This window comes from Pagrus pagrus (assembly GCF_965226575.1).
Source record: "Pagrus pagrus genome assembly, chromosome: 9".
NCBI classification, from domain to species: Eukaryota; Metazoa; Chordata; class Actinopteri; order Spariformes; family Sparidae; genus Pagrus; species Pagrus pagrus.
In genome coordinates this window covers 20,464,471-20,484,667 of record NC_140193.1, presented here as the reverse complement: position 1 = coordinate 20,484,667, position 20,197 = coordinate 20,464,471, and the positions used below count along the sequence as shown (strand labels likewise).

Below are 20,197 nucleotides of genomic sequence, written 5' to 3'. Positions count from 1 at the left end.
ACGTGTTTGTTGGTTCAGGTTCATTTAATACACCTCAAACAACAATAAGTGCACCAGGTGTTCAGTGCTGTCTGTGAAAGGATAGTCCACACCTGTGTCACCTTTATTTAAATCAGCTTGATGACAACATTTACCACCCATAGGATATATTAACAGATTTTAAGAATGCAAAGTTGAGTTTGTACGTATAGCTGTTGAAACAACACTTTTTATTTCAGTTGGTGTTTTTTCAGCTTTCAAAAAGCTTCTTGAAGGCTGTCCCGATCTCCTGGATCATGTCGGTTGTGGTGGTGGACCTGCCGTGTCGCTGGAACGCTTGACTGTTGCACTGTCTTGTAAGAGCGCAGGCCCCGAATGCTGCAACCATCGAGGGATTCAAACTGGAGGGGGACACAAATGATGGATTAGGAAACAGAAGCACACGTATACTAAACATATTTCTTTTAATTCTTGAGAGCCCAAAGTGACATCTTTAAATATAAACCCAGAAATATTCAGTTTACTATCATATTAGACAAAGAACAGCAGCAAATCCTGACCATAGAGGCTGAAACTATGAATCTGATTAACTACAAAGTTATTTGACTTATTGTTTGAACAATATTTTAGCCGAAAATACTAAATACTCATTAAGATGGATAAAGGATGGGTTAAGTAAAGGTATAAAAATCAATCTTAACAATTAACAAATGTTTCTGAAGCGGTTCAGTGACATTTACGCACATTGTAAGTAATGTGCTTGAACATAAAAAACACTCGTATGGTCCTTTAAAGGTGTTTAACATGTCTTCACCTTCTTAACAGTCCAGCTGCAGAGGCAGCATGGGCCCAGTGTGCCAATACTCCCAAAGATCCAGATAGAAGATCACCCTGTCCACCACATCTTCTCCCACTGCCCTCGACACTGCACGAGATCACTGAAAAAAACAACTTGAGATCAGAGCTCCTGCGTATCTGGGTAGTGATGTACATGGATGGAAACAGGTTAACTGGACTGGAGAAGTTAGTCTCATAAATATTGCTTTTGGCCTTGATACTAACCCTTACTGCCGTCTGTAATGAGATCCTGTTCTCCTTTTAGCACCAGAGTGAGGTTGCCCATGGCTACGCTGAGCTGCATGACGTTGCGTTGGTGATCGCTGCTGTCCATGGGCTCGTGGTGCTGCGACAAGACGAATACATTAACACACTAATTTACATGTTAAACGGTGTCAATTGGTGACCACCTCAACTGTGCAGAGACACCCACCAGTGACTCATACAGCCGGGTGAACTCCATGAAGTTGGGTGTGAGGATGCCCTTCTGGTACCCTTGAATGACAGCTGGCTGCTGAGTAACGAGCCATAATCCATCCTGACGAAAACAAGGAAACAAACAACACACACACGCACGCACACACACGCACGCACACACACACACACACACACACACAAAAATCAGTGATCGTGTCTAGCTTTGTAAATAAAATCCCATCTGTTCAACAACTGGTAATTGAGACTTACTGCATCAATAACTATAGGGATATCTCTTGCTTTAGACTTCTCTATCACTTCCTAAAAGAGAGAGAAAAGGTTTTAACACAAGACAATGTAACATTAGCACACTGTAATATTCTCTTTAGGCTGTGCTAAACAAAATCTGTATGCAACATTTACCCGTTTCTCCATCAGTCTACTCACATTTGGGTGACAATTGTAGATGCACAGTGAAATTACTCTTTTACCCAAAATTAAAAAAGCGTAAAAACAAGTGCTTCTTTCAGAGAAAATAGTAATTAACAATATGTGGTCTTGTCAAGTCTACAAGCCATGTTTTCTGGGAAATAAACTGACATTTTCACAGTCATCAGTCACAGGGAGACACAAACATGAAAGGCTGTGTTGTGCAGTTTAAACTGATCACTGTTCAAAATATGACCTCAGTTTTGTGGTTATGCACAAGCAGCTGGCCTAAGAGACTTTTTTGTGTATGGTAGAGTGAATATATTCCACGTGCCTTCGCTGTTTTCAGTAACAAATCTTCTCTCCCGAGACCTGGTCCAACCACAAGGCCGTGTAGTCTTGGGAGCCATTTTTCTATCTCTTCCACCGCGTTAGGACTGTCCCTTCACACAACAAGCAAAGACACACATGTGATAAACGCCCTGGTTATGCTCTTTTTTTCCAAAATCCATTTGCTCTTTTATGCCACACACACAAGGTGGAGACCAGCAGTTGAAAGGATGTGTATGTATATCTGTAGCTCATATTAACTGTATGTCCCATCTGCACTATTTGAATATTTGCCCTCATCTGGAAGTGATCATGTCTGGGTAACTGTCATTGTTTACTTAGACAATGGCACTGACTGAGCCGTCATTAACTAAATTAGTTTCACCTGTGCTCTCCTGCAATGACAGGTTAACGATGGTGCTGGAACAAGTTCTCCTAAATGAAATGGAGCTGTTATTAGTCGCTGTTCATGCTATAAGATGCCCAAATGTCTCCTGTGAAAGAAAAATACCTCTTCCATCACATCTGGAGACACTGACCTTTAATTGTAGTGGTAAAAATCCATAGCTGAGAAAGTCACTATGGACGTATGTATTTAGCTATAGAGCTAGCATCAACATAACACCTCTCAAGGTCAATATTATTATTATTATTTTACAATTAGTTAAGTTTACACCGCTGGCACAGGATAGGCCAGGGGCAGGCTGGTTAGCATGCTAACTTTAGCAGATATTTCTGCAACAATATATATTCATAGACCTCATAACGTAAAATGTGTTATTTATTCACATTCTTGATCATTTTAGATCATTTTGTGTTTTATGTTTTCAGCTAAAATTCTTACATATTGAATCTTTAAATATGCCAGAATTTGCCAATATGCCCGTATATAATATATCCCTCGCCAGATGTGAAGTCGGCAACCTAAAGTCAACCTAAAATCGAGGAACATGGTGGCTTTTGTCAGCTTCAAGCGCATTAAGGACACTGACCGGGAAGTCCACAAACATATTGATCTGTCACTGAAGGCACTTTGTTGATTCTGACCTCACGAGCCACACAGAGAGAGCATGACAGAAACTCAAAGTGGAAGCTTCCAAACTACCAACAGCCTAATCTTTTTTACTAAAGTTGAAATTTCCTAAGCAATACCTTGATTAATGATCAGATTGTTGTCACTGAAAGAACAGTGTCCTGCCAAAATGATATTCAGATAATAGTTGGTGTAAATGTTTCTGTACTTACAGAACTGGATGAACTATGAGCTCGGGGCTGTACGATTTGATTACAGTTGCAGCATCTTTGGTGCAGAACACATGAGACAGGTCAGCCCCCTGAAGATGAGAAAAAAGGTTCAGTCACTGAACCAGAACTGGACCACAATAGTTTATTATATTTGTCAGAAGAGGCATGATGAGAATTACTGCTTACCACTTTTAGCGCTGAGATTGCTGCAAAGTAAGGAGCTCCAGTGTAGCTTTAGAGAGTGGACATGAAAGAATTAGTGCAAATGCTCGAGTAACTGTACACGCTTATCTGGTGAATGGTGTTTATAGTGAGGACGAGTTTTTGTGTGACATACTCTTGGCATCCTCCGATGATCCCGATACGTCCATCTTGTCCCTTGTGCTTTTTGGACGTCAGTGGAGGGACGATGCTCTTTACCAGTGAGAAGGTGTCATCATCCATGCCTCTGTGTGACGTAGAGCCCAAACTGTAGTAGCGTTCAAATACTGAGGAGATAGACAAAGTGATGAAGAAGCAGTGTCTCCGCTACGTTTTTACCTTCCACAGACACAAGATGACAAACGTTTGCCTACAAACACACAACTAAAACACAGAACTAAAGAAAACCAGTGTAAAGGAGTGACACTGGAGTATGTGAGCCTTCACATTACAGCTGATGTGCCTTTAACTCAGTTTTCTCTTCACACATTCCACCTCAAGGCTGCACACATGACACCGAAACTAATACCTAACGCTTGAGGATCAGGGTTCAACGGTTGACTTTGTTGGGTGAAACAGTCTGTTTGGGGTGAAGGGCGTCTGAGGTGACCTGACTGGCCGCGTCCACATGACAGGGAGGCACTGGGGAACACGGGAGCACGGGCAGGAGGAGCCGTTTTGGAGGGAGTGGCCGCGGAGCCGGGTCTGGAGGAGGAGATGCTGGAGAACATCTGGCCGAGCATCTGGAGCATGTGCAGCTCCCTGGCGTGTTCGGCCTCTCTGCGGCGGTCTTCGGCCTGCAAGCGCTGCTCCTCCATGCGGTAGAAGCCGTCCTCGGCCTGCGCGCTCTGCTCCAGGAACTGCTCCATGAGCTTCTCCATGGGGAAGTTCGCGCGCCGCTTCCTTGCTCGTTTAGGTGTTCTGGCTGGCAGATTACTGGCTGGCTGGCTGCTGCTGTTTTGCGGCCTTGTCGAAGCGCCTGAAGTGGGGAGGGGTGAGACAATATGTGATGCATCTGTGAGCGTAAACAGTTAAATAATCTTGGTATTAAAAAGGTGCACTGTGTAGTTTGCGAGAAAGAGAAAGATCTTCATTGATTGATTTTTTTTTAAAATGCCAAATCAAACAAAATAAACAAACTCTTTGTTTTCATGACTGAATAAACTGAATAAACAAACTCACCTTAAAAGGACAACACAGTTTCATACTGCTTTACTTTGTTGATATGTGGCGGACCCTGCCACCTTTCTAGCTTCCACCAGTGTTCTGGGGCAGCTTGTGTATTCAGTTATGGAAAAAAATTAATATTTCTGTTTGTATTATCACCTCATTAATATTGTAAATATTAAAATTCTGATTGTTTACTCAGTCATGAAAACAAAGAGTTTGTTTATTTTGTTTGTTTCGGCATAAAAACATTTATTTAATCGTAAATCAGTCATTGAAGATCTTTCTCATCTGATTAAAATGTCTGAACCAAAACTACACAGCGCACCTTCAAAATAAAAACACACCAGTCTAACACAGAAGACCCAGGACATGGAGGGAGCACTTACTGTTGTTGCCCACTGTCACTTTAACAGGAATGGGGATGGGAATAGTTGGATATTCCAACTTGACTTCAGTCTCTGCAGGATACGGACACTCCCCTGTGCTCTCTGAGTAAACATCCTGGGCATCCTCTCCATCCTCCTCCAGGCCATCCACGGCCTCCTCTCCTCCCGCCCCGCTCTCCATGAACTCCTGAGGGTCAAGAGCGGGCCGGTTGCTCAAAATCCTCTCCATGGTGTCGTAAAACTTACAAATCTTGTGATACTGCCCGTTGTTCCGCAGATTGCCCTCCTTTGCCAACAAGTACTGTCTCTTGAGGCTTTTGATCCGCACCCTGCATTGTTCCGGCGTCCTTTCAAACCCCATCGCCCCCAGCCTCCGGGAGACGTCGCGGTACACGAAGCTGTTTCGGAAGTTTCCATCCAGCGCCGCCTGGATGTCCTGCTCGCCCCAGATGTTCAACAAGGTCCGCGTCTCCACGTCCGACCACAGGAAGCCCCGCGTTGTGTTCGCTTGCATAGCGGATGGGAACAGTCTGGCTCCACAGAGTCACCTCCACCAGCAGGAGTTGAATGGAGATGTTGACACTGCGGATTATGATGGACGTCTGCTCTGGATGTTTGCTCCTAGCTGCGTGAAGCCGCGGGGCGCCGCTAGCTCAGACAGCGTCAACAACGATTTGTTTTTTACCATGTAGGTAGCTTAAAGGGACTTGTGGGGGTATGAATTATAGTTTTTCACATGGGAACCATTACAATATCTTGTATAAATCAACTCTCTGTGTGCTAGCTAAAGCCTAGCCGTCTATGTTTATCCCTTTACGTCGTTAGCCAAATGCGTAACGCGATACTTTAAAGTAAACTGACTGGGGATCGGTGTCCCAAGTCATTCTCGCGGCCTGAACCCTCACTGGGGAAATGTCAAACTGACCTCTGATCAGTCCTCCGAGGGTAACTTCACCTTTCTCCGCCCGCTCCTCCGCCCATGCTAGGTGTCTGTCGGGTCCTAGAGACCACGGCTACTCCTCAAACTGTCAACTCCTCGACCGACGTGGAAAAAGGACCAGAAAGCTTCACGGAGCATGCAGCTAACATGGCGCAGCAATCACATAAAATGTCACATTTCCTCCATTTTACCTTTCTCATTTAAACAGAAGAATGTGGCGACGAGCGACAGCAGGACTGTGGTGAGGCAAAACGCGAACATCTGAATCAGTTGCGGCATGTTGTCATGTTTTCTTCGCTCTAACTGAAGCCAACGGAGCTGTCCCCTCACTAAAGCCCCCCGTGCTGCTACAGTCCCTCTTACCTAAACTGGAGCTGCGTCTCAGCGCTGACAACTGTGCACAAACGACCCTGGTCATGAGGCGCCTGGACCGGGACAGTACAGGAAGAAACGGCGTGTGATGCCTTCAGAGGCTCCTCGGACACACCAGGTTGTGTCTGTCAACAATCAATGGGCAGCCATCACAGCTGAGCAGCTAAAGCGGAAGTACTTCTTCTAATGGCCGCCAGGTGCTGCTATGTTTTAGAGCATGACGTCCAACCTACACATCACATGACACTAACACCAATACATAAAATGTAAATTGTATTTATAATTTAAGGACACGAGTAGTTCATTTGATGTCAACGTATTTCATTTTATTTCTTTCATTTATTTCTGGTACTTGTCAGTAAGCAGCATATGTGTACCTCAGTTTTCTGTTTGTGACAGTCATCCTATAGAGAACATACATTCCCCTTCATCTGTTTAAGCATGGTGACAAATGCTTATGTGAACTTCTGCACACACTTGTGAACATGTAGTCTACAATGTCAGGCCTGAACATTTGCCCTCCCAACTGAAATCTTAAAATTGTCTTGTTGCTGACGACATTTCCCTTGTCAGAAATAACAAACATTACTATTGTACCAGATGTGTTCACTTGTTTTGCATTAGTAATTTCCAAGTTTCACCACCAAAAGTCACACAAAAAAGTAGCACAATTTCGAAAACAAAAACACAAACAAACATACTTGCATGCAGAATAAATGGCAATTAAAATGTCTGGTAGAATCATCATACGATGTATTGCAGTTACATTTGTTGTCCCAGCAAGTGTTATGATGTCTCTGTGACCCGATAGTGACAAATATTTCCCCAATTACGACTGTACATGAACGCAGCATGAGTTGATAAAACTGTAATTCGGTTAAAGGTCAACTAAAAACTAAATAAATAGATAGGCTCAATAAACAAAAACGCTGCTTAAGATAAGACAAGAACCTCTTTGTGGAAAAATCTATTTGGCTTTCTTTTAAGTTTATTTCTGCAGTCTAGAGAAGAGACTCCATTACTCTCCATCAAGTGTTTTTTTTAATGTTTTGTTTTCATAGAGGAATCTGTCATGTCAGGCTTGAGTGTAAAAACTACCACCCGCACATCCGGGCGAGTCAGTGTGACAAATCGGGCCAGACTGTTGAATATATTTTTGCCCTGACTGAAGCCTTGTAGGTGCAAAAGAGCCTTACTCAGATGTGGCTGTGTACAAATCCTCAAATCCTCAAATCCTACTCCATTAAACTTAGCAGACCCAAATGCAAACCATGGCACAACAGACAAAAAAAGCTTGTGTGGAGGATTTTCTATTATATTTGTAATCAGTGCGTTTACATTTTCTTATAATGCTCTGATTCATTGTCTGTTCTGTGGTAGAGACGGCTGTGACATGTTTTCCCTGTGTTTTACATACATGCACGTGCATTTTGGAAAGAATCTGCCCCTAATCTTTACCCTCACAGACCAGATCTCACAAACAAACAAGCAAAATTGGATAGGATAGGCCTATATGAACGCTCCCTAACAGTTTGCTAGTAAAGTTTTCATAATAGATTCCCTTCATTCAATTTTGGTACAAGATAACATTGATACAACTTTTTATTCTATTTATTTTCTTTAATAATTATTATTATATTTCCCATATTTTTTTTGCATAGTTTTTCTCTTCTCGTTCTCCCCTTTTTTGTTGTAATCATTAAAAAAATAAAATAAACAAACATGGTTGACTGCTGGGGGCGGTCCACAGCCTGCGAGTAGATGAACCTGACAGGCAGAACTGAGGGAAACAAGGCGCCGCTGCACAGCCTGAGCTCCTCACCTACTTCCTGTTTCACCTCCTCACTACTTTCTGAAGTTGAGTCGCAGGCAGCAGATTGAAAACAAGCCAACGCTGAACTGTCACATTGTCACAAATTAACTTTCTTCCATAAAATGGCGTTTGTCAGGAGAGTTCACGACCAGTCTGACGTGAAGTCTACGAGTTAGACGGCGTTTCTTCGCAACTTTAGTGGAGAAAAAAAAGCTCCCCTGTAGCTGGACCAGAACCGTCAACATGCCCGAGATGTCGAAGATGAAGAAGCCCGACGTGAAGGTCGTCCTGCTGGGAGACATGAACGTGGGGAAGACGTCGCTGCTCCACAGGTACACGGAGAGGAAGTTCAAAGACACCATCAGCACCGTCGGAGGGGCGTTTTACCTCAAACAGTGGGGACCTTACAACATCTCGATATGGGACACAGCTGGTAATGCCTCCTTCATGTGATTTCTTCTGCTTTAGCCTCTTCCCTGCTGTTTGTTAACTGTGTTTACCTGATAACGCGTGACCCCACCACCTGAGGCAATCACTGGCATGTGACCCATGCGAGTGTGTGCGGGCTGCAGACCTGCCTCTGCCAGTAGATATCTGTTATTCTCACGTAGCCTGTAAAAATAACAGATCAACTGCTCAGTCTCAGCTCTGAAACTAATAACAATAACATGTCCTGTGAAGACTTTGCAGGTCAAAACAGAACAAAAACCAACCTGGTAATCCAGCACACTCAGGCAAAAACAACTATCAGAACAATTTCAAAACTCATCTGTAAATCTATTCACAGTCACACCTTTTAAAAAATAAATAAAAAAATAAATAAAAAAATCCCACGTTCTTTCTATATTTTTGATCTCTTAAGTAAACATTGAATCTACTGGCCAGAGCCTTTAATCATTAACATGAATTTAGAAGTTGTTTGCTACAAGTAGGCCTACAATCTATTGACCTTTGACCTTAAAATGTGTCTTAAAGGGGGTTTAACAGATAAACATGATGCTAAATTAACTTAAGTTAACTACTCAATATCCATATGGATTTGATCTGTATTTAACTATCTGAGAAAGACATTCCTGTTTACTCTGGTAACATATCATAAAAAGTTGCTTTTTTTAGTGTACCAACAGAAAACTGTGATTCATCACGTAAAGATCACTGTGTGCTCTGATCTGCTATGTTGCTCAATATTGGACTGATGTGACCTAATCCAAGCAACCGTCATCTGTGTACTTGCAGTAAAACTCACTCACAGAGCACTTTTGGCCTATTTTCGAAATCTGTGAACAGCCGCCTGAGATAGAGGCTTGAGAAATAACAACCGCTGCTGAAGGGTTGACAAAAGACGGGCAGTAACAAGGTCATTGAACTACTTTTCTCATGAGCCTGTAAACTACACTGCAAGTGTACAGCACCTTTATGTGAATCTTGCTTATCTTCTTCTTCCTTTAGAAAGTTAGCACAATTGGTTTAGGCTAGCTAATTTGATTATCGGCCAAATGCACCCAATAATTCACTTTAATTTAAAGGTGAAATATGTAAATATTGACCAGCATATCACCGCTAACTGCTGCTAACAGTAGCTAAGGTTAGCTAGTGCTGGTTTTGTTAATGATTGGATTTTCTCTTGAGGTACAAAGTGGCTGAGAGTTAGCTGGTTAGCATGCTAACTTCAAAGGATATCTCTGTAACACTGTACATGGATGTCTGTGACATAACGTAAAAACTGTCATTTCTTCAATCTATTCAATTATTATTATTTGATTGTTTTAATCAAAAATTCTTACATATTGCACCTTTTATTTCGTAACACATTGTGTAAATGATTTTGAACAGGAAGAAAGATACAAATACATGTTTTTCTTCATTTAAATCACAGCATGCGCATAATAAATGGGGGTAACCTCAACTGTTTAAATATGAACTGCCAAATTTGAGGTGCACCAGTGTGACCGATGAAAACTATTAGTCGCACTTGACAGATTTTTGGTTGCATGTGCGAAAAAAATTGTTAATTATTTAATTAAATGTACAGATTTTATTAGTGAGTATGAAAGTGTTATTTTACTGAAATACTGAATCCACTGTACACATGCAAACTCATCCTTTTCTACAACGTCTTTTCCTAATTGACCTCCACTTGAGTATAATTCTCTTCTAAACTAATTTGGCTTTGACAGGAATAATTTCCAGTGAGTGCTGGTGAAGCTTATGACTGCACTACATTCCAGTATTGTGTAAACATGAATTACAGTAAACCCTCTTTGGCAAATAACACTCACAATGAAAGTAGAGTTGGTGAGCTGCAGAGATAAGGAAAGGCTGGCCATGTCACCAGTGAGCCATTTCCTGTGTGTGTTCCCAAACTCCATGACCTCTGACAGGAGGCTGCTGCCTTTATTTAGTCATTGTGGTGGAGAAATGCAGGATCAGTGCTGAGTCATTTTCGAGGCCATCGTTGCAGACCTCAGCTTGGCTCAGCTTGTTGAAAACAGGCTGTCTGCTACCTATTTTCCCACAGATAATGTCCTTTTCAGTTGCATTCAAAGCCCCACAGAGGAGGTCAAGCTGCCTACACTGTTCCTCTTAATAGTCACATGACAGAGCTGTGACAGGAAGACCTGACTCCCCATGCCTGACTTTTCCAAACTTGCATGCAAAAGTACTTTCCAGAAGCACACGAGGACAGAGCGAAGGTTTTAAAGCCAGTAGTATGTACAAATGAAAAATCTCCCTGCCTCAGATCCTCAGTGTATTCTGGTGCTGTATTCATCTGATGAATACTCAAGTCAATAGCATCGAAACGTTAAAAACATCATACAGTATAACATAAAATATATGTTATACTGTATGATGTTTTTAACATTACAGATTATTGACCTGGCCGATTATCGGGGGCCAATAATCAGCATATTTTTTTTTTTATTATTGGTGATTTGCGATTTTTATGTTGGATTGCCAATAAAATAAACTAATTTGAAATTGTACTACTTTTGCTCTGATGCATTATCTTCTCACACAATGTCTGCACACAACACTATCTGATTGGTAACACATCGCAATTAATAGCCTATAAGTATAAAGTAGCAGAAAAGGGAAATACTCAAGTAAAGTACCTCAAAATTGTGCTTACGAGCAGCTCCTGAGTAAATTGTAGTTAGGTTCATTCCACCACTGGTAATTCAAATGTTTTCATTTTTATAACAAACGAATATCGGTCCCATATATCGTTTTTCAGTGCCCTTGATTTCTAATAATCGGTATCGGCCCTGAAAAAGCATTTCAACCCTTAATTAAGCATTGTAATGACGTGCTGTAGTGCTGCAGAGATGCCTTGGCCTAAAAAGTCCGAAACCCAAAGACTTCTTTTACTTATCATACTAATCATAAATGAAAAAGAAGAACAGCAAATCCTTACATTTAAGAATCTGCAACCAGTAAATGTTTGAAATTTTTGCTAGAATAATGACTGATTAATCGATTATCAAAATAGCAGGCAATTAATTTTTCTTCAATCAAATAATTTATTAATTGACTAATCGATGCTCAATATACCAGATCACGTGACATCGTGGTAAGAACAGTTAGTTCAGGTAGATGTTGATGAAGGTTCTCAGTCACCCAGGTCATGTTAACGCTAAGTGTTGTATTGTAGGCAACTGGCATTGTTTCAGTTTTTTGAAGACGTTTCACCCCTCATCCAAGAGGCTTCTTCAGTTCTAACTAACTGGAGGGGAGTTGCAGGCTTTTAATCTCTGTGTGGGTGTGTTTTTACAGAGTCATTAAGGACATGTGTGAGCTCTGAGTTTCAGAGTCGTTAGGGCCACTTGTGGGTCGTTGGTTGCCTAGCCTTAGCAACCCCCATGAAGAAGCCTCTTGGATGAGAGGTGAAACGTCTTCAAGAAACTGAAACAAGTCCAGTTGCCTACAGTACAGCACCTAGAATTAGTTCAGGTAGAAAACTGTCAGTTGTTTTGCATTGTACATTGTCCATATTGTTGGGTTTTGTTATATGAAAGAGAAATTTGAAGATGCCTAAAGACCTCCAGAACAAAAATCAGTGATTTGAGCACATAATCATAGGTGTACTTAATGAACTAGCAGCTGCGTATTATCCTGGTGATGCCCTCAGTAATCACACACAATGTGCCCTTTCAAAGTCCTGCATATTTCAACGACAAAGGTTGTTTTTGTTCTCTCCCAACTTCTCTGTGTGCTGTGTGTCTGCCTGTAGTCTGTTCCCACAGTATGGCTGTTTTTAAGTCTGTATGTAGGTTGGACATGGTTGACCCGTCTCTGTTTCCTCAGGCCGTGAACAGTTCCATGGGCTGGGCTCGATGTACTGTCGGGGTGCAGCCGCTGTCATCCTCACTTACGATGTCACCAACTGGCAGAGCCTGGCTGAGCTTGAGGAGCGCTTCCTGTCCCTGACTGATACTGCTAACCATGACTGCATTTACGCCATTGTGGGCAACAAGGCCGATCTCACAGACCCTAAAGCCCAGCTGTCCCAGGACTCTGATGTGGCGTCTGAAGACCGAACGGAGTGTGAGGAGGAGAGGACTGAGCCACAGGTGCTGTCTGCCTGCCCCACACCCCCAGCCTCCCCCGCGTCCCTCTCTGGGGTGATGCTGCACAAACAGGTTGCCCGCGAGGATGCAGCGGCCTTTTATGGGAGAATATTGCGCTACAAGGGCCTGGACGAGAAGAGCAGCCTGCCCGCAGAGAAGATGTGCTTCGAGACGAGTGCCAAGACAGGCTACAACGTGGACGCCCTGTTCGAGGCGTTGTTCGACCTGGTGCTGCCTTCCATCCTGAGGAAGAGGAACGAGAACCAGGAGTCTCCTACGGTGGACCTGGAGGACTGCAGGGGGGCCAGCAGCAAGCGGAGCAGATGCTGCTAGGTAAAGGAAGGTGGAGAGGCTGCCAGACGGAGAGACTTGTTTTTAACTAAGGACAATCTACAGATTAGTCTGCGCACCAAATACATACTGTGACGGTACTACTTATTTGCCTTGACTGAGACCCAGTGGCATTAATGACCTCCTGGTAACACACACACACTAAACACACATTCTGAGTCATTTCAAGTATTTCTTTGCATGGAAGGGAAATAATGCACCTTCCACCCTAACAACTAAAACTGCACTTGTATCCCAAAGATGTGTCTGTGGGCAAATATGACACATAAGAAGTCAATCACTGCTGTTTCTTTATGTTTTGGAAAGAGACTGTCACAAATTTAACAGCACCAAGTATTAGCTGGGTGGCACTTTGCACTGTGTTTATAATTGTTTTTTAAAGGAGACATATTTTGCTCATTTTCAGATTCCTAATTATATTTTGGGTTACTACTAGAATAGGTTTACATGCTTTAATTCTCAAAAAACATTTAAATCTTCCCATACTGCCCAGTGCTGCAGCACTGTATTCCCCCTCTGTCTGAAACACTCTGTTTCAGCTCCTGTCTCTTTAAGGCCCCTCCTCTCGAATACCCAGTCTGCTCTGATTGGTCCGCTCACACAAGCCTGAGCCAACTGCTAAAAACAGAGCAGCTATGCAAAATCAATTCTTACGTGCCAAACTAGCCGCTAGGCAGAAATTATGCAAACGTCTAGTGTGATGTCACAAAATCACAGAAATAAGGGCGGGTCTACTGACGAGGCATTTCAGGAGCAGTGTTTTCTGTGGGAGAGGGGAGCTTCTGTTGGTACAGACTTTGACCTTTTTAGATCTTTTACATGCAGAAGAACATAACACACTGAAGGAAAGGAAATAACGAAAAAGCTTAATAGGTGTCCTTTAAAGTTTTCATAAATCACACTTCTTTTGTTTTCTTTTATGCTCTGTTACTAACGTTGATATTTTACCTGCACATGTGGAACATTTCAATGAGTGTAAATAGTAAATACCCCTGATGAATTTTTAAGTACGCTGTCATAATAAAGATTTTTATTTTGCCATCTGTCTGCTCTGTCAGTTTAAGGGGAGCTCGCGAGAGTAAAAGGACACAGTCAGAAGTATAACAAACAACATTTAATCTTTACAATCCAAGGAAATGATCATGTTATGGGAATTACCATAATTATATTACAGTTAAAACACATGTTGTCAGTCTATTTGCAGTCTAACCAAACTGTGTACTCCAAAAAAGTGTATCTAGGTGAAGCAGAACATCTGACCTACTTTCTGTGTAAAATACTCTAATCTAACCAGTGAGCACAGCGAGGATCTGATACAGTGAGACCTTTGATCCAAGCTGTTTACGTTCTGTCCTGTTGGCCGCTCGGGGCAGTTCAATAATTAGTAGATTTGTGACATGAGTAGTGTTAGATAAGATATATATTTCAACTCTTAGGGATCAAGTTCATTCAGCTGATATAAATACAAAGAGAATCAGTGCATCGTGTGAACATATGGAGTATGAAAAATGAAGAATTACAGAATTTTGCAATAGTTGATAAATGCATAAAACAGATTAACAGCTGGAAAAGACTCATATTATAAAAATAGGTTTTGTAAGAGCAATGGATAAAAAGGCAGGATAATACTGTCAGAGTATCAGCCAATACATGTTCAAGACCTCTGGTGACACATTCTTCAATTAGCTGAGAAGCAGTGTTAGTGGCTTTATGGTAGAGCTGCAACCAAAGATTATTTTTCATTATTAATCGATTAATCATTCAGTCTATAAAATGTCAGAAAACAATGAAGTGCCTACACAAGAGGATCAGAGCCGCTGTAAAAAAAAACAACCTTTTTTCTCAGAATTCTGACTTTAATCTAAGAAATTTTTACTTACTAAAAGAAATTTCTCCTTTTTTTGTACAGAGGCTCTAAACTTCTCTTCAGTAAGTCTGTGATTTTCTTAAATGTCTTGTTTTGTCAGTTGAATATCCAAATATATATTGGGTTCAATATGATATAAAATAGACAAAAATGACTTCAACAATTAATCGCTTATCAATAGTTGTTATTTTTCTGTTAATTGACTAATCAATTAGTCAACCAATCGTTGCAGCTCTACTTTACGGTGGGTCTGTACACCTGAAACAGTAAAAAAAAAAACATCTAGATAAACTGAAGCAGTGCATACACACAGGCGTCTTTGGTTCAGCTGTAGTGTACGGTGAAAGATGTGTCATAGTAGCTGAGGTAATAAGTTAAACAATAAGCACCAATCCACATTTGACACAAAAATACCTGTTTTCCCATAATGCTGTTGGCTTTATTACGGGGCTTCTCCTGTTTTATCTACAGTGGGACATGTCATTGAAAGCTCGAGGCATCACACAGTCATTGCATATCTGAGCTCTGTGGCTCGGGGAGACAAAGTTTAATCAGTATTCAGATCCCCCTTGTTTGATTTACTACATGGACAGAGACATGACACTAGACTGTCTTTGTGTCAGCTTTACTTCAGTCTTTCACAAGTTCTTCATGCAGACCTGGCAGCGGCTGATGCGTGACAGGAGCTGGCCTGCTTTGAGCGTCTCCGATGAAGGCTCAGTGTGGAATGACTGATCTATGGAGGTTAGCCAGAAACTGTTCTTGTTTGCAAAGTAGTGGCATGTGCCTTTGGCCCCGTTACACTCAATGAACGGTGTTGTGCGGAAGTCCTCCAGGCAGGAGCCTGGCGACGACAGGGACTGACCTCCGCCTTCATTTCCCGCTGCTGTGTGCTGTGGAGACAAAGGTGAGAGGAAGTGAGGCAGGCGTCAAGTGAAATGACCAAAACAACAACAAGGAATTGGTCTGATAAGTATTGTCTTTGTAGCACAAAGCCTGACGTCTCTATTTCTCTGTGACGTACAGCTTCATTGTCCAATCAGGGAGTTATACTGTTTAATGAACACCGGTACCTTTAACTTTGGTTCAATGGATACTTATTAACTGCAGTTGACTTGCATAAAATAACAAGTAGGATAACATTCTTCTTTTTTTGACATGGCAGAAAGCCTAGTCCACATTAATGAGAACAATGCAGTGGCAAACGCCTTGTAACAAGAGGTAATGTCTGCCTGAATGGATCTCCAACAATTTAGTATTATATTTAAATCACCAGGAAACAAAGATTGTAAAATACTCGAGGGACAAGCTTAAAAAATGCTGGATCCTACACTTCCCACACTGCAACTTGACAGTGCCTTTTCATGAGACCCTCTCTGTCTGGAAAACACCCACATCTCTCAGTCTCCACATTCCCAGTTTGTAACAAAAGCTTTCTGGTATAAATAAATCCAAGATTTCCAAAGCTTCTCATGAGCCACTGATTACATTAAACAACTGATGAGGATGTACAATAAATCATGGTAATATGTTAGAAGTGTGAGAGGAATGTGACAACAAAAGGAGGCAATATCGACTAATCCTACTGACTGTTATTGTTTGTTGTTATGTTCTTCCACATGACAACATGACAACCACATGAACATATTAGCCTTCCCTCTCCTCAGCCTCACCCACTGCCTATGCTGGAAAGAAGACCACAACCCACCATGAGGAAGGAGTAGCCGATCCACAGGCTGCGCCAGCCCACGGGACACTGTGGGATGGTGATGTCCTGGCTGTGGATTGCGATGGCAACTGATGGAGCTTCGCACACTGAGCAGCGGCTGATGTACGGTTTGATTTCTCCCTCTTCTACGGGCATCATAGGAAGAGGAGCGGTCGTCGACAACCAGTAGGACTTATCATTCCTGCTGGCATAGTAACAAATGTCTCCAGGGTTACAGTACAGGAAGGGCATGGTGCTGAACCGTGGGAGGCAGGAGCCAGCCAGACCTGAGAGAGGACAATCAAACAAACACATGGTTATTATTGTATCACTTTTCATACACAAGCTCTATTTAAAGTGGCTTTACACAATTATTACGTCACATAAGAATGAAATAATTACACATTTACAAGAGAACAGAAGAGCAGGTTGGATCGTAGTCTAAGAGTATAAGCTTAGTTTTGAACCTTGCTTCAAAATGAACCTCGGGATAATGGTAAATGCTGAAATGTAGTATAACATAAACAAGCAGAGGAGAATAAAATTTAACTGAAGTATGCTAACATTAGCTGACATTCTCCAACATGTTTGTTTATAGTTGGTCAAAATTGGAGCACATATTTTATCCTCTCATACTGTGATAGTAGCTAGCTAGCTGGTTACTGCTTTGTCTTCTTATTGGGCACCTGTCGTATTCATACTCAAAACAAATAGGGGGCGGTTAATTGCTGCTAACGGTAGCCGCTGTTAGGTAGTTACCACGGTTAGCTGTACTGTAGATATGTGTAGCCAACTGCAGTAGATATCTCCTCAACATAATACAACAACGTTATAATGTTATTTTTTTAACACTGTTAATAATTTCAGTCAATTTCTAAATGTTCTCAATAAAAATTCTAACATATTTCACCTTTAAAGAGGTGCTGGATTACTTACACAATATTATCATCTGTATTATTAACACAATATATTATTAACAATGTCATTTTTTAATATCCTACCCTACTCTGGAAATTAGTTCTACCTGCAGTATGTGTGGTCTGTCAAAAGCACTTTCTGTTTGGAGTTTTATCGGAAAGTGTAAGCCAGTTTTATTGTGTGAGCTGCAGCTAAAGTAGCAGAGATGAGAGTATGAATTGAATTACACTTGGAGGATGGGAAACAAACAGTGGGAAGGATTATATAACAACTGAGCACTGGTAGCACTGCCTAAGAGATGACCGTCAGTTTAATGAAAAACAAGTTTGTCGTTTTCTGTATCCAATCGTGACCATTCTCTTTCTCAGACTGATCACTCAAATGTAGCTCTACTTCAATTAACAAGACGACAAGTGTTCTTGAATTTAAGGACACTTGTTGTCTTGTCAAACTGTGGCAGCAGTGAGATCTGATGAGCCCGACCTCTGTGGAATGTCTTCTGCTTCATCGGATTATAATGTCGGCAAATTAATGTGGGAATGTTCCACCATCAATGCATCCAGCCAGGACAGTACTGTAACAAACTCACACTGTGGAGACAATTCATATCTGTACCCTGCAGAATACAGAAATGTCACTGAGAACATTAACATACTGGAGAGGATTGTTACAGTTCTCCCAGACTTACCCAGATCCTGGTTGTGTGCCTTTTCCTGGCCCTCAAGGTACAGCAGACTGTATCCGTCCCATAGTTTAGACATGCCCACGGGACACATGGGCGTCTGTTCTGACTGACTGTGTTTCACCAGCAAGTAACCCACGCTGACACTGCGGCCCGGCATACCAGGCAGCCCAGGGACACCAGTGTTGCCACGGAGGCCTATAGAGAGATGATGTGTTCAGTGCCGTGTTTTGAAAGATGAACTCATATAGAGCTGCAACGAGTAGTCAATTAATCGACCAGAGGATCGAAAGAGTTTCAGTCATTTTTCAAGCTAAAATGTCAGAGTCTTTGAGTTCTGGACTGTTCGCTGGACAGAAGAAGCAATTTGAAGACGTCACTTTGGAAATTGTGATGAGCCTTTTTCACATTTCTTTTGAATTGTAAAAACTAAACGATTAATCGACATCTTACATACACATACTGTACACACTTGATATGTCACAATAAACCCTAATTATACAAAACAGGAAATAGGACATTTCATACATGTGGCCTAAATCTTTCTGAACTTCCCTCAAACCCTGCCAACCATCTCTGCTAAGATTGTTACATTATAATAGAAATAGACCTCTATCCGCAGCTCAGTGCTAATCATTTTCAGGTCAATTTATTCACTATGTTAACAAACAATAACAATCAAAAACCTCTTGGTAGCTGGTTCCCTGCTTAAACCTCCACCTACTTTAAATCCTTTAATCCCAGCTAATGAACCTAATCCCAGACTGCCCCACTGTATCAGACGCACCTTCCCTGCCCTGCAGACCGGGGTGGCCCATTGGTCCGCCACCTCCACGGAATCCAGGCACCCCTGGTCTACCAGAAATCCCAGGCATGCCCTTCTGTCCAATGGGTCCCATGAAACCTGTACAGAAAGAGGATACATGTGTGTTGCTTAGCTGGACATTTCACTCAGGGATGCTCAACAACACGTGTCTTATAAGAATAACTTACCTCCATCCCCAGGGGGCCCATGTGGCCCTATTATCCCTCCACCCCCCTGTGGTCCATGGATACCCCGTGGTCCTGGAGAGCCCCTCTCTCCTGGAACTTTGATGGGAATTGGAAGAGGACCCTGGTTGCCTGGGAACCCACGAAAACCTGCAACACAAAAGATCGTGTAATACCGAGTAATATCTGCTAACGAGTGAGCAGTCTGTATGTTTTGTCAAAGTGCTGAATTTACCTGGAGGTCCAGTGCTCCCTTTGGGGCCAGCTGGTCCTCGCTCTCCCTTCACACCAACCACACCAGGAAATCCCATGAATCCTTGCTCTCCTTTCACCCCTGTAAGAGGAAATATAGTGAGACTATACACAGATCATAGCTGGTGAGGGGGCTCTATGTAACAATTTCTAGAAATTGACTTGTATTAATATTTTTTTTACTGGCCATATGTGAGCAGATTGTAATGTTACATGCAAAATGAGACCTTCCCTGTCTGTCTCAGTTGCCAAAAGTTGTTCCTTTGTGAACAACGGGTCAGATTTCCGTGACTGACAGTTCACACGAGACCATACATTGACCATGTATTTTGTATTGACAAGTATAAATATAAATCCTCATGTTTTGTTCAAAAGTACTATGATTGGTTGTATAATTTGCCCTAATATCTACTATTGCAAAAACGTCACCAGTGGTAAACAAGTCGCCATTTAAAGATTCAATACTTCATGCTTACCTTTCTTCCCAGAAACACCATTCGACCCCCTGTATCCAAACGGCCCTTGATCTCCTTTGAAGCCTTTCGTACCAGGGAATCCAGGAAACCCACCTCCTCCTGGTACACCCTTTTCTCCAGGGGGGGCATCCACACCAGGATACCCTCTGGCTCCAGGGGAACCTGAGAGACAAAAATCATTTATGGTTGATAAATATAGTTAGTATAGTCAGTCACAGGTGAAGTGAATAACACTGATGATCATGTAACAGTGCAATGTTCTGGAT

General features: G+C 42.0%; 3 protein-coding genes across 4 annotated transcripts in view; 1 reads left to right on the top strand and 2 right to left on the bottom strand.

Annotated features, from left to right (window-relative positions):
* Positions 1-60: 60 nt before the first annotated feature.
* Positions 61-6,110, bottom strand: naxd (NAD(P)HX dehydratase). The gene is made up of 11 exons (XM_084362965.1): positions 4,995-6,110; positions 3,968-4,417; positions 3,575-3,725; positions 3,424-3,469; positions 3,238-3,326; positions 1,993-2,105; positions 1,504-1,550; positions 1,250-1,354; positions 1,042-1,162; positions 794-917; positions 61-380 (listed from the first exon to the last, which is right to left on the bottom strand). The coding sequence occupies exons 1-11, from the start codon at positions 5,506-5,508 to the stop codon at positions 230-232; spliced, it is 1,911 nt and encodes a 636-aa protein (XP_084219091.1). The 5' UTR covers positions 5,509-6,110; the 3' UTR covers positions 61-229.
* A 249-nt stretch (positions 6,111-6,359) lies between these two features.
* On the top strand, positions 6,360-14,077 carry rab20 (RAB20, member RAS oncogene family). Its single transcript, XM_084362969.1, has 2 exons — positions 6,360-8,552; positions 12,425-14,077. The coding sequence occupies exons 1-2, from the start codon at positions 8,363-8,365 to the stop codon at positions 13,018-13,020; spliced, it is 786 nt and encodes a 261-aa protein (XP_084219095.1). The 5' UTR covers positions 6,360-8,362; the 3' UTR covers positions 13,021-14,077.
* Positions 14,078-14,137: 60 nt separating this feature from the next.
* Positions 14,138-20,197, bottom strand: part of col4a2 (collagen, type IV, alpha 2) — a 62,718-nt gene continuing 56,658 nt past the window's right edge. For both annotated transcript variants that reach the window (XM_084361914.1, XM_084361915.1), the window contains 7 exons: positions 19,932-20,093; positions 19,439-19,537; positions 19,207-19,353; positions 19,001-19,117; positions 18,220-18,411; positions 16,614-16,900; positions 14,138-15,798 (listed from right to left, as the gene is read on the bottom strand). In XM_084361914.1, coding sequence (XP_084218040.1) covers positions 15,544-15,798; positions 16,614-16,900; positions 18,220-18,411; positions 19,001-19,117; positions 19,207-19,353; positions 19,439-19,537; positions 19,932-20,093 — 1,259 coding nt within the window. In that variant the 3' untranslated portion in view covers positions 14,138-15,543. The remainder of the gene's footprint in view (positions 15,799-16,613; positions 16,901-18,219; positions 18,412-19,000; positions 19,118-19,206; positions 19,354-19,438; positions 19,538-19,931; positions 20,094-20,197) is intronic.